The sequence below is a fragment of the Callithrix jacchus genome, chromosome X (genome assembly GCF_049354715.1).
Source record: "Callithrix jacchus isolate 240 chromosome X, calJac240_pri, whole genome shotgun sequence".
NCBI lineage: Eukaryota > Metazoa > Chordata > Mammalia > Primates > Cebidae > Callithrix > Callithrix jacchus.
In genome coordinates, this window is record NC_133524.1 from 108,200,327 (window position 1) to 108,223,935 (window position 23,609).

General features: G+C 41.4%; 1 protein-coding gene across 2 annotated transcripts in view; it reads right to left on the reverse strand.

Moving 5' to 3' along the window:
- Positions 1-23,609, reverse strand: part of TRPC5 (transient receptor potential cation channel subfamily C member 5) — a 298,330-nt gene that overhangs the window by 43,101 nt on the left and 231,620 nt on the right. For both annotated transcript variants that reach the window (XM_078363587.1, XM_078363588.1), the window contains one exon: positions 16,277-16,472. In XM_078363587.1, coding sequence (XP_078219713.1) covers positions 16,277-16,472 — 196 coding nt within the window. The remainder of the gene's footprint in view (positions 1-16,276; positions 16,473-23,609) is intronic.

The following is a 23,609-nucleotide window of genomic DNA, read 5'->3' on the forward strand; positions in this document are numbered from 1 at the left end:
CAGGTGCACGCCACCATGCCCAGCTAATTTTTGTAGTTTTAGTAGAGACAGGTTTCACCATGTTGGCCAAAATGGTCTCCATCTCTTGACCTCGTGATCCGCCCGCCTTGGCCTCCCAAAGTGCTGAGATTACAGATGTGAGACACCACGCCTGGCTGACATTATGTGTTTTTAAACACCGTTGTCAAACTATAGATCAGAGATTTCCCCAGCCTTTTCTCTATCAATCAGTGAAAAGGTATGTATTGAGTATCTACTATATACACCATATTTTACCAGGCATGAGAGGACTATAGAGAAAACCTAAAGCAGAGCCCTTGTCTTCACAGAGTTTAAGTCTTCAAAGGTTGAAAATAGACATATTTTGAAGCAACTAGAATAGGAGGGTGTAAACTATGGTTTGCAGGTCAAATTTTGACTGCTGCCTGATTTTGTGTTGCCCATGAGCTAAGACTGATTTTTACATTATTAAGTGATTGAAAAAATAAAACCATTTTTGAAATTTGAAAATGATATGAACCTCAAATTTCAGTGTCCATAAGTAAATTTTTATAGGCATATAGCCATGCCCATTCATTTATGTACTGCCTATGACTGATTTTGTATTATAATGGGTAGTTGAGACAGAGTCCACAAAACCTAAGACACTCACTATCTGGCCTTTTATGGACAGCATTTGCTAACCCCTAAACAAGAGGACAGTAAACTTAGGTTTAGTTAGCTTTGTCAGTTGTTCTGTCTTTATTTTAAAATATTCTGGGAGGTCTTATGCATTAGCAATTAATTAATTTGTCCATTCAATAAATATTAAATGAAAGCCTACTATGGGCCGGAAAGTGTATCCAAGTTAAGAATGGAGAGATTTTAACATAAAATATCTCTAAGTTGATTAGTGAGCCTGTACGAAATGTATGAAATAAGGTATTAAAAGAAAAACCCTGTGGTATAACCTCCTAGAATATCCATCTGGCAATGTAAACTTCCCTATACCCCAAGAATCTTTAGGGCCAGGGCAGTGGGAGCTTTGATGGAATCAGTTGAGATGATTCTAATCACACTAGTACAAACCTTCTTTAATAATTGGTGTTGATTTTCTAATGAACGAGGAGGCCTACAGTACTTTCTTTCCTTATACTCTGGGAAATTCCCAATATGCTACATTTATTATGAAGGGCTTTGAGATAAATACATTCCTTGACAAATCTTTGTGATTAGCTCACAATTTTATAGACCCAGGAATTATGTAAGTTCAAATACTCAGGGGGAAATTGGAATAGAGAACAAAACAGAGGCAAGAGCAAAATCCTGTGAGAAAAGAGAGAAATACAATGTCTTTTGCCTCTCACATTTTTACTCTTAGATTTTTTTTCTATTTCCTCTTTTAAAGAAAAGCAGATTTACCTTGACAGCCGAGATAATGTAGTTTTGCTGTCAGATCTCAAGTATAAGGCAGGGTAATACAGTGGGTTGTAACCTCTGATGCTCCACTGGGTATTTTGACCTCTGTGTTATAGCTAAAGGACACCTCCTTGCCCATTCTGCCTCTCACATTGAGCCAGGCTATGGCACAGGGCTTCAGTGACCACAGGAAGAGAGAGAGACCTTATTAATATTAATAACTCAGAACTCACATTTAGTTTTTAAACCTCAAGTTTCTCATGTTTGTGTCTCTTAGCTTTCTAGTCAATTGATTCCTGGTGCCCAGAATAAGGATTATGGGAATAAGGCAGAAGCCAAGAAGAACCACACCCTCAGACAATGACTTTTGGACCATGGACATTTGACTTGTCTACAAATGTTGTTTGTATCCTATGAAGAAAGCATTCAGAAACCAATTTAAGTAGGAAGGCTAAGGAATACCCAAGGATCAATTCTTTTTTTTTTTTTTTTAACTTTTATTTAGGTTCAGGGGTACCTGTTGGTTGGCACCACTCTTCAGAGTGTTGTGGACAGGGGTCCAGGAACACTGCAAAGAGCAATACTTTCTGAACCTCAACTCTGATATTTTTTGAAATAAAAACATAGTCATTTTTATCTCAGGAGTATCCATGGGTAATTCTTATTTTATGTAGAAGGCAAAGGCACCTTTGGCTTGGGGATTGTTACACGGACCTGACTATTTGTAAAACTGTGATGATGGTGACATTTTCCTTCAGTGCCTTCAATCTCTTTTTCTTGTTGTCCCTTCCTCAGTATTCCTCAGGCACATTTGCCTTATGATATCTCTCAATTGCTTGGCCATATAGGAAAACCTGCTCTCAATAAGGGAATGGACATACTCATTTACACTGAGTCCTAAGTGACCTACTCATAGCTCAAAGCATACTTGCATTATAACTGAGGGCAAATCTTAAGGAATTTCTGGATGATAGTGAGAGGATGCCTATGAACCCTTTGAGATGCCAAACTCTATGTTTTCTCATATATGCTTTTTTCTTATTCATGATCATCAGATTATTAAAGAAGTTTGTGACCCATAAAAGGTTAAGGGCAACCTAAAGGTAAAGAAACAAAATGCAGATAGTGAAACTTGAAACTGTTGTTCCACGATTGGAGAGTCCATGTAGACTCCATGAGAACAGGGACCCAGCTTGTCTTGTTCACCTACATGTCGGGGGAAATCCCTGCGAGAGGCTATCAACTTGGCCTCCGCCATTAGGTGAGCTTGACTCCTTACACATTTTCCCTGGCTGGAGGCTGTCGAGCTATGAGTGAGAGGAAATTAATAAGAGAATGAAAGAGGAAATTGAGAATGATTAAGCAGGACACTATCCTCAGCCTTCTTGGCCGATGAGATAATGGCCAGGTGAACGCTGAAGTGAGTTAATTGGGTATTGTGTTCCCCTTTCTGGCTCCTGATTTATGACTTTGTTTACCAGGCATTGTTTCAGCCTAGTGACCTCCCCTGCAGTCCTTGTCTCTCACAGATGCACAGTTTACTGCTGAGCTTGTGACTTCTAGTTAATTAAAGATTGTTATCCAAGTTACTGATTGTTCTGACAATATCGATAATCAGCATCACCTATTTCCCATTGATCTTTTAAATTAATATTTGTTCCCTTTGACAGTGCCTCAGAATCATCCCCCAAGGAATTTTCTGTTTGAGTAATGATCTGCATTGAGGTAATGATGTTAAAGAAAAAAGTATATAAGGAAACCTACTGCACAACTAAAATCACTGTATGGGCATAGCCCATCCAGTCCTCCAGACCCCTCCTCTCTCTGTCTCCTTTCTTTCCGCGCACGCCCTCTTCCAGGTTTGGGACCCTCTCGCTGGACGAGATTCCCGGGCTCACGTTCAGTTCACAACACCTACAACCTATTGTATTCCCACCACCAACGATGTAGTGTGGCACATAGTAGTGCCTCGATACATGTTTATTAAGTTATTAAGTTTATTCATTTATCCATACAATAGATATTTATTCAATTATTAATTTATTGTTAAGTGAATGAATGAAAGAGTAAAGAGTATCAGCCAGCAGATGGGGAGAGGTATTCTTTGGGCATTGGAACCTTTTTGTCACTGGTATAGTTGGTCTTGTTTCTGAGTTACCCATGACAATTACTGATGTTCCTGATGAACATTCCAGCTGAGTCTGGGATCCAGAGGAGTAGCTCACATATCTGCCCTATTTTGTTGCCATTTAGGACAGGGACAGAAAACCTACATCTTTTCATTTGTCCTCATCCCATTTCCACTTGCATTGTTATCAGTCACCAAAATCATTAGCATGTAGAAGCAGATATCAAAGAATGTTGCTGCTGTTGGAAGCAGAGATTGCTGTTCGGCACACACCTGACAAAGTACCCTGAGAATTTGGTGGCAAAGAGCTCTCATCCCCAGCAGATGCAGCCTCTCAGACAGCTTGCTGACAAAACCAGGAGCAGGCATTGATGCAGAATTACCAAGAAATCTGTTGCTGTCTCAAACCACCAGGGGGAGGGCCAGGCCAGGCCCAGGGAGGATAGGGAGGTCTGTCTGAAAAGTCAGCCTTTGGTGCCCCCTGCAGCGTTTGCAGACAGAATGTTCCTTCCTCCTCCCCTGAAGCTGGATATTGTACAGTCCATTTACTAGTGTGAGTATAATGTCAAGAGAGGTTTTAGGCGTGCAAAGAGTTGTCTGGCAAAGAACAGGGCTGAGACCTCTCAAGGCAGGATGTGTTAGTTCAATGAGGAATTCTTGTCATGCAAATAAACTTGGTAGTGCTGACTTGTTTACTCCCTCTGTGTGTTTGTCGGCTTGCTCATTTGGGGAGGCTGGAAGTATTAGGGGCAGAGTTGAGAAGAAACTGCATGTGTGAAGTTGGCTGGACACTAAAGGAGAAAAAGAGAGCTAGTCGGTGTGTGTTGGGGGCGGCAATAGGGAGTCTCAGCGTAAGAAATAAGTCCCTGTGTGTCCAAAGCCAAGGGAAACAGTACTTAAAGGATAAACAGTCAGCAAGTTAGTCAACCAAGGGGAAGGGTGAAGCTAGGTAAGTCTGAGGTTGGGCAGGAGTCTGGTGTGGTTTGTGTATCAGGGCCTGGGGGCTTGAGATGCAGGCAGGAAAGGAGGAAGTGAGATATCTCTGTTACTTTGGGTTTAGACAGACCTTATTAAGAGTGTGCCCTCGGCCGGGTGTGGTGGCTCATACCTGTAATCCTAGCACTTTGAGAGGATGAGGTGGTCAGATCACTTAAGCTCAGGAGTTTGAGACCAGCATGTACATGGTGAAACCCCATCTCTACAAAAAAATAGAAAAATGAGCTGGGCATGGTGACATGTACCTGTGGTCGCAGCTACTTGGGAGGCTGAGGCTGGAGGTTTGCTTGAGCTGGGAAGTAGAGGTTTCAGGGAGCTGAGATTGTGCCACTGCATTCTAGCCCGAGTAACAGAGCAAGACCCTGTCTCAAAAAAAAAGTGTGCCCTTGGGGAAGTCACTTTTATCTCTGTGCCTCAGTTTCCTCACCCATAAAATGTTGTTAATAATAGTACCTACCTTATAAGGTTGGTGTGAGAATTTAATAAGATAACTTGTACGAAGTGTTTTGTATAGTGTTTGGCACATAAATGCTTACAAATTGGTAGTTATTATAGTAGCTATAATAGTAATAGACAGAAAGTACTTAGTCAGTGCCTGGCATTTGATAAAGACTTATCTATATGCTAGATACTATTATTTATTACATTCATATTACTGACTTCTTTAAGCCTTAGTGAATGAGAAGGAGCTCAGTTTGGGCCTAAAGGAAGGGCCTGGGGCTTTTCTAGGTCAGGCAGTCTAGGATTCTGTGCTGAGTCAGGTAGACTGCAATGTGAGCGCCCAGATTTGGGATGTGGGAAGACACATAAACACACCTCATCTCCTTGTATTATTTTTTTAAAGGTAGGCTCTGTACTTAGTCACGCAGCTCCTAGAGATGTGACTACTGTATTTGCTTCTCCTCATTGTTGGGGCAAATTCCTTGTTGGGGCAGGGAGGGCTTCACAGCCTATTGAAAAGATAGTTTCCTGGGGGATTAGAGTATGGGAGGCAGAGAAGACTGAAGCCAATCTTTACAGCATTGCTGCCTTTAAGAAACACTAGGCCAATCCCTGCTGGTGTACAAGCAATTTCCTTGCCAAAAATGAGATTTGATACCCCATTACCACTTTTCTGTCTTTCCAAATTTGACCTATTCTTTAGGGCTCAGTTCAATTTGTACTTCCTAAATGTAACTGAGAACAATTCAATCAGATACATGTTGGTTGGGGTGCTGCCAGGAAAGCAGAAATCACTCTAGGGCTTGCTTGCTTTCTTTTTCCTCTCTCCCAACAAACCTCCCTCCTAACTTGCCTCCTTCCCTCCTTCCTTCCTTCCCTCCCTCCCTCCCTCCCTCCCTCCCTCCCTCCCTCCCTTCCTTCCTTCCTTCCTTCCTCTCTTCCTTCCTTATTTTTGAGACAGTCTTGCTCTGTCACACAGGCTGGAGTAGAGTGGCACAATCTCAGCTCACTGCAATCTCCACCTTCTGGGTTCAAGTGATTCTTGTGCCTCAGCCTCCGGAGTAGCTGAAACTACAGGAATGCTCTACCACACCCAGCTCGTTTTTGTATTTTTTGTAGAGACAGTGTTTCACCATGTTGGCCAGGCTCGTCTCAAACTCCTGGTTGCAAGTGATCCACCTGCTTTGGCCTTCCAAAGTGCTGAGATTATAGGCATGAACCACTGCATCCAGTCCACTCTAGAACTTTTAAATCTAGATTTAATATAGGGATTGGTTACACAGATGATGTAAGAGCTGACAAGTTAAAAAGGGAATAATGAGACAACCCAGAGATTAGCAACAGCAGGAAGCCCCTCTAATCCCTGGAGTTTGAGGGTGAACAGGAAGAGGTAGTGTTCCTAGCCCCAGCACTCTGGCTGGAGTTTGAGCCAAGATGGGCAGTCTCTGCAAAAGGTGGGACCAAGTAGGGAGGAGATGGCTGGAGGTATTTGGAGGTGAGCCCCAGAGGAGCTACAGCTGCTATTGGAGGCACCACAATAAGTGAGGTTGGGATGCGGAAGAAATAGTCTAGCTTCTCCCTTCCTCCTACCATCTGATTGGTTGAATCTGCTCAAACACCAAAGGGTAAAGGATTGTGACAAATGTGGTTTTCTTGATACAAGAAACAGGCAGGGAACAGATATGAGAGTAAGCAACAAATGAAAAGCTAGTTATCTTCCCCATTTTACAGAGAAGTCAAATGAGGCAGAAAGAGGTTGAGTTGCCCAAAACCACAGTAAGTGGCTGTCCAGTTTTCAAATCCAGGCAGTCTGACTACTCTTGAGCCCATGCTCTCTGAAATCACTGCTACTATACTCATGACAATAGTGCTATTGTTATGTTACTCATGTCAGACTTTCCCCTCTAAACTTGACTTCAGGCTCCCTAATGGTATCAACTGTGTCTTTCCCTTTAAACCACTTGCAGTACCTAGCTCTTGTCTCTCTTACAGAATCTACCAGAAAATGTAAATTGTTGACTGAAATGAGATTATCGGCAGGTGTTCATAGATTCCACATTACCCAAGGGAGGAGGGCACTATTAAAATGTCCTCCATAGTTCTGAATGTTTTTTTTTCTCCCCAGTGAAATGTAGTAACCCTTGATCAGATTCCAGCCAATGGTTTGGCAACAGGGAAAAGCACAAGCTGAAATGAGAAAAAATACCTAGATTGCTTCAGGGCATCCCAAAGGGAAGAGACAGTTACTAAAATTTGAAATGGATTTGCTCCAATGTCATGATATTCCTACAACTTGAACTGAGCAACTCCTTCACCCGATTAGAGACTATACTATTCCTTAGACTTACTGTAGCTTCCATAGTTTGGATTATTCAGTGGAAGTAAAAGCTAGCAGGGTTTATGTTTTGTTCTGTTTTCTTAAGAGATGACTCTTGGGAGCTGAGATACAGACAGTGGGTATGCTGATGAAGCATCAGTGATTCTTATCCTGGAAGAAATTAGAGCAGAATTGGGCTCTTCATCCCTTCAGGATTATAATGAGCCCTTTTATCACCAGAACTGATAGGACAAGGAGACTGAACAGTTAGTTCAGAGTTGTGATAAAATGAGGAAAGGAAAGAAGGTGTGTTAGGGCCCTTGTAGTGAAAGTACATGGGCCGGGCGCGGTGGCTCAAGCCTGTAATCCCAGCACTTTGGGAGGCCGAGGCGGGTGGATCATGAGGTCAAGAGATCGAGACCATCCTGGTCAACATGGTGAAACCCCGTCTCTACTAAAAATACAAAAAAATTAGCTGGGTGTGGTGGCACGTGCCTGTAATCCCAGCTACTCGGGAGGCTGAGGCAGGAGAATTACCTGAACCCAGGAGGCGGAGGTAGCCGTGAGCCGAGATTGTGCCATTGCACTCCAGCCTGGGTAACGAGAGCGAAACTCCATCTCAAAAAAAAGAAGAAAGTACATTTGTGGTGCTTGTTGCCCTCAAGGTAAGTGTCAACATGATAATGTAGAGGTTGTGTGTGTGGGTCTTGGGGTTAGACTACCTCAATTTAAATCCAGACTGTACCACTTACTAGCATATGACTTATTAGCATACTGGGAATAACATAGTATTATAATACCGTACATTATTTGATTTTTCTCCCATCCCTCTTGCTGTTCTGTCTCAGACTCTGGATAATCCATCCTCATTTTTCCAACTTCTAAATATCAGAGTGCCCCAGACTTCATTTTCAGATCTCTTTTCTTTTCTTCTCACACTAAAAGAGTGTGTGAGATCTCACTCCTTTAGAGATCTCATCTAGTTCCATAACTTTAGATACTATGAGTATGCTGGCAACTCCCAAATCTCTATTGTCACCCTGGACCTCTCCTCCAGACTTGTAGACCACTGCCTACCCAATGCCTCTACCTGGATGTCTAATAAGCATCTCCAATTTCACATGTCTAAAAGTCAACTCTGGATCTCTGTCTCACCTCCCTCTCCCACCAGGCCTGCTCCTTTCCTACTCTTCCCCATCTCAGTAATGAACAGCTCCACCCTTCCAGTTACTCAGACCAAAAATCTGTATGACATTCTTCACTACTCTCTTTTGCTCACACTTCACATCCTATCCAGTTCAAAATATATTCAGAATCTGACCACTTCTCATCACTGCCATTATGACCAACCTCACCAAAGCCACCATCAGCTTTTGTCTGGGTTAGTACAATGGTCTCATAATTGTACTCTTTCTTTGCCCTAATCCCACTCTGGTCTATTTCTAATCAGACACAGCAATCTTACTAAAATACAAGTTAGATCATATACCTCTTCTGCTCAAAACCATCCCATGGCTCCCTATCATGCTTAGAATAGAAACCCAAATCTTTCTAATGGTCCATGAGGCCATATGTTATCTGTCACTGACTCCCATTACCTCTCTGACTCCATCTCCTACTTCCCTCTTCTCCCTTGGTTACTCCACTCCAGTCATACTGGCCTTCACAAGGCTAAAGTTAAGGGGTCAATGTGGCTGAGCTCTTATCAGGAGGCTCTAGAGAAGAATCTGCTTCCAAGTTCATTTATATTGTTTATAGAATTCATTTCTATAGTGGGAGCTGGTGACCCCTTTCATCTCCTGCACACTGCCTGAATCTCTTACTACTTGCCTCACTCCATCTTCAAGCCAGCAATGCACATCAAATCTTCCTTGTGTTTCAGATTGCTGGCTGATATGGTTTGGCTATGTCCCACCCAAATCTCATATTGAATCATAATCCTCATAATCCCCATGTGTCATGGGAGGGACCCAGACCCAGTGGGAGGCAATTAAATCATGGGGGCACCCATGCTGTTCTCATGATAGTGAATGAGTTCTCCTGAGATCTGATGGCTTTATAAGCATCTGGCATTTCCCCTGTTGGCACTTATTCTCCTGCTGCCTTGTGAAGAGGTGCCTTCCACCATGATTGTAAGTTTCCTGAGGCCTCCCAGCTATGCGGAACTGTGAGTCAATTAAACCTCTTTTCCTTATAAATTACCCAGTTTTGGGTATTTCTTCATAGCAGCATGATAATGGACTAATACAGTAAATTCATACCAGGAGTGGGGCACTTCTGTAAAGGTAACTGAGAATGTGGAAGCAGCTTTGGAACTGGGTAATGGGCAGAGGTTGGAACAGTTTGGAGGGCTCAGAAGAAGAAAGGAAAATGTGGGAAAGTTGGGAACTTCCTAAAGACTTGGAGGGCTCAGAAGACAAGAGGATGTGGGAAAGTTTGGAACTTCCTAGAGACGTAATGAATGGCTTTGACCAAAATGCTGATAGTGATATGGATGATGAAGTCCAGGCTGAGATGAGGAACTTATTGGGAATGGGAATAAAGGTAACATTTGCTTTACTTTAGCAAAGAGACTGGTGGCATTTTGCCCCTACCCTAGAGATCTGTGGAACTTTGAACTTGAGAGAGATGATTTAGGACATCAAGTGGAAGAAATTAATAAGCAGCAAAGCATTCAATAGGAAGCAGAGCATAAAAGTTTGGAAAGTTTTCAGCCTGAAAATGTAATAGAAAAGGAAAATCTATTTTCTGGGGAGAAATTAAAGCCAGCTGCAGAAATTTGCATAAGCAATGAGGAGGCGAATCTTAATCATCAAGACAATGCGGCAATGGGGAAAATGTCTCCTGGGCATGTCAGAGACCTCACAGAAGCCTCTCCCATCACAGACCCAGAGGCCTAGGAGGGAAAAATGGTTTCCTGGGCTGTGCCCAGGGCCCCTACTGCTGTGTGCAGCCTAAGGACATGGTGCCCTGTTTTCCAGCCACTGTAGCCATGGCTAAAAGGTACCAAGGTACAGCTTGGGCTGTGGCTTCAGAGGGTACAAGCCCCAACCCTTGGCAGCTTCCACGTGGTGTTGGTCCTGCGGGTGGGTGTAAGACAAGAACTGAGGTTTGGGAACTTCCACCTAGATTTTAGATGATGCATGGAAATGCCTGGATGTGCAGGCAGAGGTGTGCTGCAGGGGCAGAGCCCCCTCATGGAGATCCTCTGCTAGGGCAGTGCAGAAGGTAAATGTGGGGTGGGGGCCCCACACAGAGTCTCCACTGGGGCACTGCCTAGTAGAGCTGTGAGAATAGGGCCACCATCTTCCAGACCCCAGAATGTTAGATCCACTGACAGCTTGTACCGTGTACCTGAAGAAGCCACAGACACTTAACACCAGCCTGTGAATGCAGCCAGGATGGAGGGCTTTGTACCCTGCAAAGCCACAGAGGTGGAGCTGCCCAAGGCCATAGAAGCCCACCACTTGCATCAGTGTAACCTAGATGTGAGACACAGAGTCAAAGGACATCATTTTGAAACTTTAAAGTTTAATGACTGCCCTATTGAATTTTGGACTTGAATGGGGCCTGTAGCCCCTTTGTTTTGGCCAATTTCTCCCATTTGGAATGGGTGTATTTACCCAATTCCTGTACCCCCATTGTATCTAGGAAGTAACTATCTTGTTTAGTTACTTGAGCTCATAGGCAGAAGGGACTTGCCTTGTCTCAGATGAAACTTTGGACTTGGACTCTTCGGTTAATGTTGGAATTAGTTAATACTTTGGGGAACTGTTGGAAAGGCATGATTGTATTTTAAAAGGTAAGGACTTGAGATTTGGAAGGGGTCAGGGATGGAATGATATGGTTTGACTGTGTCCCCACGCAAAATCTCATCTTGAATTATAATCCAAATTATAATCCCCACATGTTGGGGTAAGGACCTCCTGGGAGGTGATTAGATCATGGGAACAGTTCCCCCATGCTGCTCTCATGATAGTGAGTTCTCATGAGATCTGATGGTTTTATAAGGGTCTCTTCCCCCTTCCCTCTTGCTCTCTCTCACCTGCCACCATGTAAGATCTGTGTGCTTTTCCTTCTGCTACCAGTTGGAGGAAACTCTGCTTCTAAGACTTATGTGATTAGATTAGGCCTACCTGGATAATCTCCCTGAATACTAACTTTAATTACATTAGCAAAATCCCTTTCACCACGTAATATAATGTAATCACAAGTGTGATATCTCTTCATATTCATAGTCTTGATGACTAGAGTGGGTAATCTAGGGGGAGCATTTTAGGGTTTTGCCTACTGTAGTGATGTTCAGAATATTTAAGAAACCAATAAACCCAAATGGAGGCCAGTTATAGTTCTGGAACAGAGTCCTAGATTCTACCAGCTGTTCCAGATGTTGCCCCTTACTTGCTGGATTGTAGGGAGGTCTGGGTGCGTCCCAGAAGGTACAACTGGAGTGGTAGCTATTTACCAACTGGTATGGAAATATTTCAATATTTTAACAGTTGAGTAGCCATATCAGTGCATAGCAGTTGGTTATTAGTCCTGGTTAGAGGGTTAAAAATCATGGTATATCGTGTGAAGTGCCACTTTGAGAGTCTCTGCTTTTATAGTCTCGGCTTTGAGAATCTGAGGTTAGTCCTAGCTGACTGGATGTGGGTGGGGACACCACCTTTCCTTCTTGACATTTAGATGGTGTGCAACAGCCCTCTCTAGTCTTTCCTGCTATCTCGTGGTACCAGGTTTGTTTGGATCAATGTCTTCATTTGCATCAGTGTCTTCCGCAGTGGGAGACTCCATTCATCATCTGGGCCTCCAAATGCTGCCACCCTAAGGGAGACAACCAATTATATATATTTGGAATCTCCCCAAGCCATCCAGCAGCTGTGGCTCAGTGAGGCAAGTGCTTTTTACTTATTTTCAGCATTAGAACAAATAATCCACGGCAGCCAAAGAAACCAAGGGTTCTTATTAACTTACTGAGTGAGGCTTTATCACAGACGATTATGAGCACTATGATTTGGAAAGACTAATCTCAGGCAACAGAGGTGTCCATTGTGGGTGGGGTAGGGAGTAGGAATAGGGCCTAAGATAATGAACTTTGTGAGATTGATCTTATATCTTTCACCTAATATTTTTTAATGGATGAATCTGATTAAAATGGCACCAAGGGCAGCTTGCTTGATGGAGCTTGTGCCTATACATCAGTGACAGCAGTGACAAGGTAGATGTATTTTAAAAAGTGTCATTGAGAGTAATCAGGAGATTGAGGGAGATATAAGAATAAAATGAGAAGTAAATCACTGCTAATTGCCAATAACAATAATAATATACAATATGGCCAGCTTCACCTGCTGATGCTGAGACCACAGAGCATAGGCCTGGAGGGATTCCTTTTTCACTACCTTAAGCATAATTCTATACACTACTGAGGTGGAGCCTCCACTGACATGGAAATACAAATTGCCACAGAGCCGTATGTCCACATCACCAGCAGCTCTGAATCCTGCATGGAACATTGACAAAGAGCTTAACCCTTCAAGGGATTGGTTTTTCCTGGTGTTCTGGAGCACTGTCCTAGAATGTACATAAAATAGATTCACAGTGAGGCATATTGAGAACTCAGTCCCTACCTAGACTGAATCAGCCTGTGATATGTTTTAAAATAGGAGAAATTTGTCTTCAGCAGTTTCCCTTTCTGTAACATTTCCCCCTATATCAAGGACCTTGTACAAATTGTGTTCAGTACTGAAGCAGAGCTGTTGCAAATGAAATTAAATCCACCTTCTGGTCCTTACCACTTAAGCAGATCCAGATATTTTTAGTATCAGGTTGTCCAGTATCAGGATTCCACGGAATCTATTTCCAAATAGTCAAAACACACTCCCATAATATCCAAAAGCAGCAAAGATATTATTCAGAATGGTTGGCCATGAGTTCAGATTTATGAGATGGCATAGACCCAATTTAAGCCATTTACCATTGGCTCCCTCCCAAGCCAACAAGTTTTCTTTGGGTGCAGCCATAGGTGACATTCAAACAAAACTTACCAGGTGGTGGTGAGAGCTGGTGGTGATTATTTTCACCCTTCCTAGAAAATGTCACTGAGCTCAGTGAGAAGGACCAAAACTCTGCATTAGGTGACAAGAAAATCTCTCCATTTTCTACTGTCACAAGGAACAATCAGCTGTCAGACACCCAGTGAGAGAACTACAAATGCTTTTCCATGAATATTGCCATTTTGGCAGAGGTGAAGGATAGAATGCCAGGCAGAGGGGGATGAAAAAGTCAACTCCTGAGATTCTATGCCTGCCTCTCCCCCTCAGAGAGAGAGACTAGGAGTGAACATAGCTCATTTCAGAGTTCTTGGCCTAGTTGTTTGAATGGTGGGAATAAATGAATAGAACTGAATTATATTTCATTTCAAATGCGATAGAAGAACATGATTTCAGAGCCAGAAAGGACCTTGTGAGCCTATCCTGTTAATCTGTAGGCACCCAGACTCATAGGATGTCAGAGCTGGAAATGATATTAAAAACAATTGATTTCAAAACCCTCACTTTTTGGACGAACAGATTGAGGCTCAAGAGGGGAAAGTAAGTTACTAAAGGCATCCAGTTATAAATGACAGAGCCAGAATTAGAGTCCCTGGTTTATCAACTTCAAATCTTTTTTTTCCCCACTATATCCTCTCCCTTCTCTACAACCTAAATACTTAATATCTAAACTATCCTAGCAGACAATTTTATATTCTAATTTTTTAAACTCTCCGATAACAGAAATTCTATAGACCTACCTGTGAGAATATATTTATTTCATTGACATTTATAGTTAGGAATTTCTCCCAAATATATAACTCAAAAGTCTCCTACTCCATTCCTTGTTGGTTCTGTCCTTAGTGGAAATGGATCATAAACATTCACTATTACCAATAATATTTAAGATGTGGACAATGTGTGTGCATGTACAACTATATATGTATTTACACACATATATACATACATATATATGTTTATATAACAAATAATTTGAGCTTATTTTATACAGGCTAAATAACTCCTCAGTGGCAAACAAAATCTGAGAAATAGCATCTAGAAAATAAGACAAGACCTGGGTCTTTTTATTCTGTGCTTTCTCTGCTACAGCAAAAGCTTTCAGCAACAGACTGACCCAGATGGGGTAATCTAGCATTATACTAGAAACTGAACATCCAAATTTACTAATACCTGACTAAATCAGACCTCAGGTAATGAGTACTCCTTTCCTAAAACCCAATTTCTAGGAATTATACACAGATTAAAATAAAATTAGCTAAGTTAGGTATCTACTTTGACAGGAAAACCAGGGCAAGGCCTGAATTGATCCCATATCCTACACCTTCACCATGTCTAGTCTAGGGTAATAAACACTGATGATCTAAATGGTGACATTATGGTAAAAAAAAATTCAGCAATGGACTCTACTTAAGAGTGCCTCCAAAAACTTAAATTTACAAGAAAAAAACAAACAACCCCATCAAAAAATAGGCAAAGGATATGAACAGACACTTCTCAAAAGAAGACATTTATGCAGCCAACAAACATGAAGAAAAGCTCATCTCACTGGTCATTAGAGAAATGCAAATCAAAACCACAGTGAGATACCACGTCACACCAGTTAGAATGGCGATCATTAAAAAGTCAGGAAACAACAGATGTTTGGAGAGGATGTGGAGAAATAGGAACGCTTTAACACTGTTGGTGGAAGTGTAAATTAGTTCAACCATTGTGGAAGACAGTGTGGCAATTCCTTAAGGAGCTAGAACCAGAAATACCATTTGACTCAGCAATCCCACTACTGGGTATATACCCAAAGGATTATAAATCATTCTACTCTAAAGACACATGCACACCTATGTTTATTGCAGTACTGCTCACAATAGCAAAGACTTGGAACCAACCCAAATGCTCATCAATGATAGACTGGAAAAAGAAATTTGTGGCACATATACACTATGGAATACTATGCAGCCATAACAAAGGATGAGTTCATGACCTTTGCAGGGACATGGATGAAGCTGGAAACCATCATTCTCAGCAAACTGACACAAGAACAGAAAACCAAACACCACATGTTCTCACTCATAAGTAGAAGTTGAACAATGAGAACACATGGGCACCGGGAGGGGAACATCACACACCAGGGCCTGTTGTCGGGTGTGGGGGACAAGTGGAGGGATAACAGGAGAAATGCCTAATGTAGATGACGAGATTATGGGTGCAGCAAACCACCCATGCATACCTATGTAACAAACCTACACATTCTCCACATGTACCCCAGAACTTAAAGTATAATAAAATAAATGGGGTACAGTTTCTTATATATACTCAATTAAAAAATAGCCACTGGCTGGGTGCAGTGACTCATGCATATAATCCCAGCACTTTGGGAGGCTGAGGTGGGAGGATCACTTAAAGCCAGGAGTTTCAGACCAGCCTGGACAACATATCAGGACCCCATTTCTAATTTTTAAAATAGGAGAAAAGTAACTTCCTCCCCTCTCTGTTTCTCTCTGAGAAGACAATCCTTGTCAGTGGGATTCTTATTTTTCAGAAGGAGATGTTTGCAGTGAAGAGGGATATAGGGTGCTCTTGCCTAGGGAACCAGATCAGCTGAAGTAACCCTGGAGATGAATGAGGTGATGCGTTGCAGCCAAATCGTGCTCGAACCCTGAGTTTTCCACTGAGGCAAGAAAATGGATTCAGAAATTTAGAAATATTTTCAATAGGTAGCTAGAAATTCTTATTCACTAAAATACCTTATATTAGATGATCAAGATTCAATAGACTAAGAGTCCAAACTGAATTGCATTGGAAATAAATAATTCAGTGTAGCAACTAGGAAAGCTAATGTAAATTAATTGAAGCAGATGAACTCTTTCATTAAGCTTCTGATGGATGCCATGCCAATGTTACCTTATCCTGAAACCAAGGTAGGCACTCTTGTAAAGCAAAGCTACTCACGGCAATAAGCTGGTAGGAGTTGTTCATCATAGCAATCAGCATGTTCAGCAGCACTACCAGAGAGATGACGTTGTACGTTCCAAACATGGTAGCTCCTACAAACTCAGTGAATTCGTGTCTGGCTTTCACATTGGTGACATATAAATTTAAAAGGCCAAATACAGACCAGAAGAGTGACTGAAGAGTCTCAAAGAGCCTAAAAGAGATCAAAGAGCAGGTTAGTTAATTCTCTAAGAGCAAGAAAAGAGAGAGAAAACATAAAATGATCTGCTTAATGAGGAGGCTGCCAGATTTGTGAGAGATAGACTGGTAATCTCATATTTTTTGGGCTCTTCCCTAACACAGGCTGACCATCCATGTCCATTTGTTTGTTTGTTTCCACTTCTATGTCCTATGCTTTGCTTTTCTACCTGAAATACCATTCCCTCTTCTTAGTCTATGCATAGCCTAAAAAATTTTCAGGATTATTTCAAGAGCTACTTCCTCTACCAAACTTTCTCTTTTGTCTTCAGACCATGTTATTTTTTACCATTCTAATTATGAAGAGGCAATAAATGCAGTGGTTAAGAATATGGTGCTTGGGTTAGATAGCACTGAATTAGAATCTGAGTTCTGGCCTTTGCTGGCTGAGTGAACATGAGAGCAAATTACCATTTCTGATACTTCTTTTGTGGCTCTCACAGGACCCAGATAGCTCTAAACTGCATGGAGGAGCTTGAGGATTCTCAAATTAACACTTTATGCAGATCATTGTTCATGATACATTAAGCAATTGTGATTGAGACTTTTATTATTGAGAACTCAACTATTATTGAGAACTTATAAGCATGTTAAGTACTTTTACAAACATATGTTATTATTATGATCCTTATAAAATTTTGTAACTGATGAGGAAACAGAGATTCAGAGATTGAGTGACTTGCCCAATGATGCCTTACTAGTAATTTTTGAGCCAGAATTCAAATCTAGGTCTGTCTGCCTTTCCAAAACCACTATATTAGTCTATATTAGATGGCTTCTCAAATTGTTATTTCCTCTCTTAGTTTTCACATCCAAACATGTAACTGCAATGCTATAATTTTGGTGTCTAGGGTTTCTTCTGTTTTAAATTCAGAAATCTGAATATAGCAATAAAATGCAGCCAGTTCATGTGTGGCACAGATTAGCCATTGCCCAAGCCCATGGAAGCCATGTAGAACATAAGAAGTGCTACTTTAAGAATGGATGCATTTTGCAATGTGCTTGAAATGTGTTGTTCTTGATGAGCACAATGTCTTTTGAGAGGCCTAGGGATTTGTTCTTCAGTTCATTTTAGAGGTAAGTGAGAAGTGTTTTAAGGAGTCCCTCTGCCTGAATGTGATCTGTCCCCTGATCTTTACATGGCTGCCTTCTTATCATCAAAGTCTGAGCTGGAATGTCACTTCTTCAGAGAGGCTTCCCTTGGTTGCTCTACCTAACGTATCTTTATCAGTTATTCTCTATTCTATTGTCTTGTTTACTTTTCTTTGCAGCACTTGAAACTTCATAAAATTATATTAGGTGATTTTTGGTTTAAATGTTTATTTTTCTGTCCCTCTCCACTAGAATGTAAGCTCTATGGAGGAAGAGACATACCATACAGCTACTATGTAGCTGGCACATAATAGGCACTAAATGACGTTGATTGAACAAATGAATGAATACATGTAAACTATTACTATTACTGTTATCACTAGATTAAAGTAGAGATTTCAATCCCATTGACAATTTTGCTGTCAGTAGGCTGCACAATAATGCCTAGTTCATTTTGATTAAGGCTGTGCTTTGCGCTGGCCTCACTCTCAGGGAGCCCTTTTGAGGGATGCCTGGGCAATGTCCACATGGCCCTTCTCAACTTGTTAAGTGGCTCTTCTCTGATTATCATAGATAAATTCCATGATCTTTTCAGCATCACACTGCTGGAGAGCTAGCCTAACAGGAAGAAATTTGCTTTGAAAGTAAATGCCAGCTGGTGAAGCATTTGAGAATCAATAGTAAGATGAGAGTCTGGAGTTCAGGGGCCAGGGCACAAGAACCAGACAATATGACAAGTCAGACCTCTCACAGAATGAAAATTTTCAGGAGTCAGGGCCAGGCAACACAAGGCATCACATAGCCAGGGAGAGGGTTGAAAGATGAGGAAGATATGGGGCTAAGTAATCTGGCTCTGGTAGGAGGGCACAGTAAAAACCTGATGATGTCTATTAGATACCAGAAATCAGGCAGGCAGGAGGCCAGCAGTAAAGAGCACAAGCAAATAGCACAGCAGCTGGTTAACAGAAGCCAGGGCAGATTGTAGTTCAGAATTTTAAAAAGCCGCTGCAGTGAGTAGGAATGTCATTCTGAGGATCCAGAGTCCCTGGAAGTCGAATGAACTTGAACACAGAATGCATTCAGTAAGTGTTTGTTGATTGCCTGACATACACTAAGGCCACAAACTAGAGCAAATATGTAATCAATATGTTGATTGATAGGGTCATACTGAATTAGTTGCTTTTCCTGCATAGATAATGTTACCTTCTCCTGTACCTGTACAACAATTAAAATTGCAATGTTTTATGGTTAAGGATAGAGTTTCCTGCTAGTTGTCCCATTTACTGATGCAAATATTCCCTAAAAGTAAAAGTCTGAGCATTTAAAATCTTCCTTCAGCCATGCATGCCTATAATCCCAGAGCTTTAGGAGGCCAAGTTGGGAGGATCACTTAGACCCACAAGTTTCACACCAGCCTGAACAACGTAACAAAGCCCTGGATCTACCAAAAAAAAAAAAAAAAGCCAGATATGGTGATGTGTGCCTGTAGTCTCAGCTACATGGGAGGCTGAGGTGGGAGAATTGCTTGAGCCCAAGAATTTGAGGTTGTGGTGATCTATGCCATGTACTCCAGCCTGAGTGACCAGGCTAGATCCTGTTTCTCTTTATAGCTAAGTAAATAAATAAATAATAAACAATGAATGAATGAATAAATAAATAAATGTCCCTTCGGCTGTGCTGATGTAAAATTGTTCAAGAGGAGAAAAGGGGGAGGGATAGGAAATATCATTCCTCCATTTTGGTGGTTGGTAGTGAGAATATCCTCAACATGGTACTCAAGATGTTACAGTATGGTCCAGTCATAAGGAGAAGCTGGCCTGCTGCAAAGCACACCCAGGTAAAATGAGGGACTGGCATGTGAGGTGGAAAAGAATATTCTGGTAAGACATCTGCTGGAGGCTCTGTGGCTTCTAAACTCAGTTTAACATACAGGGAAAGGACCACCATTTGTGGTGGTAGGGGTGTATTACTTGATGATAGGTCTATAATAAAGTCATCACAGGTAGAGAAAGATTTGTTGACAAACCCTAGAATCTTAATAACAAAGGAATTTTTTTTTATTTTAAAGGAGGATTATTTTAGAAAAAGCAACTAGTCCATTTTTATTTAGCAGAGAGTAAACCAACATATGGAACAAAGTTCCATATGTTTCTAGCTCAAGAAGGGGCATAGACTGAATATACGAATATTCAAAAAATCTTGATATTAAATGCACAGAAGACAAATTCATACCAGGTGGTTAAGAGAGAACTTGCACATTTTGGGAGCCATCCACAAATAGATCACAAAGCAGAGGGGTACAGTAGAATAGAGATGGGAATTCAGTCCTCTGAACATTTGCTGCAAGTCTCATCTTCGAGATGAGGAATTAATCTTTCAAAAAGTAGGAGTATGGGAAGGATTTACTCCTCTGAACTGAACTCAGACCAGCAAAGATGAACTGGAGGGTGAACTCAAAGATAAGGGCTTGTTGGGAGAAAGCAGTGACATCATCCTGTATTCCACAAGTTGTATGTTGATAGACTAAATGGAGCAAAAGCTGTAATTCCAACACAGGTGGCCCTTTGGTGTCATCCTTACTCATTCTTCAGTTCCCTGGCCCTGCTATTTCTCATTTCACCATGACTTTGACAAGCTCCTATCTCTGGATAGAATACCCTCACCCTGCCCCCAACCTCTAGCTTCTACTTCTTTCCTGTCTCCTTTTCTGTCTAATTCTTGTTTGATGTTTGAGGCTCAAATGAAGCTCTTCCTCCTGCAGAAGCATGCCCCAACTCCTTTCCTACAAGGCTGGGTTAAATGCTACTCTTTTGTGCTCCTATAGCACCCAAGCCTTGTTCCATAAATGCACAAATCACACTGTAGAGGCAATAGAGGAGAGTGTCTGAGAGAAAACTTTAGACCCCTTCATTTATTACATAACGTTGGGAAAGTTACATAGCCTCTCTCAACTTCAGGTTTTCCTCATCTCAAAAATGGTTCTTTGTAGGATAAATACTGACTGCTAACATTTATTGTGCACTTACTACATGCCAAGCATCGTGCTAAGTGCTTTGAATATACAGTTGTCCCTCGATATCTGCATAGGATTGGTTCCAGGACCTCCTTCAGATATCCAAAACCATGGATGCTCAAGTTCCTTATATAAAATGGCATAAGCACATATTCTCCCATATACTTTTTTTGGGAGAATAAAAAATGTATTTCTTTGTTGATTTCTATTTATTTATTTATTTATTTATTTATGGAGAAAAGATCTCTGTCGTCCAGACTGGAGTGTGGTGGCACAATTATTGCTTGCTGCAGCTTTGAACTGCTGGGCTCCAGTGACCCTCCTGCCTCAGTCTCCTGAGTAGGTAGGACTACAGGCATGCACCACCACACCCATCTAATTTTTTCAAAAGTTTTTGGAGAGGCAAGCATCTTGCTATGTTGCCCATGCTGGTCTTGAACTCCTAGGCTCAAGTGATCCTCCTGCTTTGGCCTCCCAAAGTGTTGGAATTACAGGCATGAGCCACTGTACGTGGCCCATTCCATATACTTTCTATCATCTCTAGATTGCATATGATACCTTAATACAATGTGAATGCCATGTAAATATTTGCTATATTGTATTATTTAGGGAATAATGACAAGAAGAAAAGATGCAACCATTCATTTTTTTAAAAATATTTTTGATCCACGGTTGGTTGAATCCATGGATGCAACATATATAGATATGAAGGGCTGACTCTATTATATTTGGTTGTACCTCTATAAAGTAGTAACTATTGTTCTTCTGTTTTTCGGATGAGATACTGAGGCACAGTGTGGTCACACAGGCAGGAAGTATCAAGAGGTAGAATTTATACCAGCTCTTTTGACTCTGAAGCCCACACACATAACCACATAACTGTATCATCTAAGATACTGCATATAAAGTCCTCAGCACTTTAAAGTACTTTGCGTATGGTAAGCATTAATAATGGCAGCTATTATAATTGTTTATTTGTGTTCTCCATTAGACTATGAACTTCTTAAGGATAAGGATTCCATCTTCCTCAGTACCCTCATTGTCTGGTACATGGGAATTGTTGAAGAAATGTTTATTTGAAGGAGTCTGTAAAAGATGACAGGAGAAACACATAACCAAAGAAAGTACAAACGAGTAGCACCATCCTGTGATAATAGCATCAGGAAGGATATGGACTGAAATTAGGAGGAATAGCCAGAGATAACCAATAAGAACCTTTATGACCTGACCAGAACAAAAAAAAGAGTATTTGATGGGGACTATATATGTATAAGATAGGAAAATAGTGGCTGAATGATGGGTGGAGAAATTCCCATAGATTAAGTAGAAGTAGCTGCAAATGAATGGTAATAGCCTTGAAGGTCACAGTGGCCTGCTAGGTCATGGTTCTGTCCTATTTAGCTTTTCGTGTATTCATGATTATTGTAACTATATACAACAAATCTTACGTACCTTTGCAAAACCAGTCTCACACCTGTATCCTTAGGTAAAAGTGCAGACTGGAGCTTGCATGCCTGGATTGAAATCCTGTCTTTACTACTTACCATCTATGCAACTCGGGACAGCCTGTTTAACTGCATTGTACTCTAGTTTCCCTATCTATAACATGGGTAATAACAACACTGTCTACCTGATAGCATGGTCGTGAGAATTACATGAGTTGATTCATGAAAAGCTGATTTGTAATAGTGCCTGTTCCTAGTGCTCAGTAAATATTAATTATTTTCATTATTATTATTAAAACTTCCACCTTGTTATTTTACATTCCTTTGTCTTTATAGATTATTATTCATTTGCATATCTAATTGTACATAGTTGCAATCATAGTTTATACAATCACTGGTGTTTGTTTTTGAGACAGAGTCTGCTATGCCCAGGTTGGAGTGCAATGGTGCAATCTCAGCTCACTGCAATCTCCGCCTCCTGGGTTCAAGTGATTCTCCTGCCCTAGCCTCCTCAGTAGCTGGGATTACAGGTGCCTGCCACCACGCCCTGCTAATTTTTATATTTTTAGCAGAGGCAGGATTTCGCTATATTGGCCAGTCTGGTCTCAAACTCCTTATCTGAGGTGATCTGCCCACTGCGGCCTCCCAAGGTGCTGAGATTACAGGCATGAATCACCACACCCAGCCTAGGATCAATCTATCATCTATCTACCTACCTACCTACCTATCTATCTATTGATCTATCTATCTATAATCTATCCATCTATTTATCTATATACATATATCTTTGTTTTTTTGAGATGGAGTCTTGCACTGTTGCTCAGGCTGGAGTGCAATGGCGCCATCTCTGCTCACGGCAATCTCCACCTCCCAGGTTTAAGTGATTCTCCTGCCCCAGCCTCCCAAGTAGCTGGGATTATGGGCACATCCCACCATGCCCAGCTGATTTTTGTATTTTTAGTAGAGATGGGGTTTCCTCATGTTGGTCAGGCTGGTCTCAAACTCCTGACCTCAAGGGATCTGCTCACTTCAGCCTCCCAAATTGTTGAGATTACAGGCATGAGCCACAGTGCCCAGCCTAATCTCTGTGTTTTTTTAAAAGTTATACATTTTGGGTTTAGATAGTTTTTAATGTATATACAGAGTCTTCATGTGTATCATTTTAATACCTGCCCAATATTCCACCCAGTGAATACCAAGCCTGCCTGATAGCTTTTTTCAATGCTTTGGATAAGAATCAATGGCACGTTTCTTAGATCTTCAGATGACACAAGACTAGAGGGAAAGCTAATAAACTGGATGACAGAATAAAGACTCAGACTTCAACAGCTTGGAGCAAGGGGCTAGAACTAATGAGATGATATATATAGGGATCAATGTAGAGCTTTGCTCTTGGGCCAAGTGTCCAAGTTCAGGATGAGAGAGGTAGGAGAAAGGCCAAGGGATTTTGCTGAAAGCAAGCTCAAAGTGGGTCAGCAGAGTGACAGAGTTGGCCAGATACTTCAGTCATCCTTGGGGGTAGGGTGGGCAGAAGCAGAAGTAG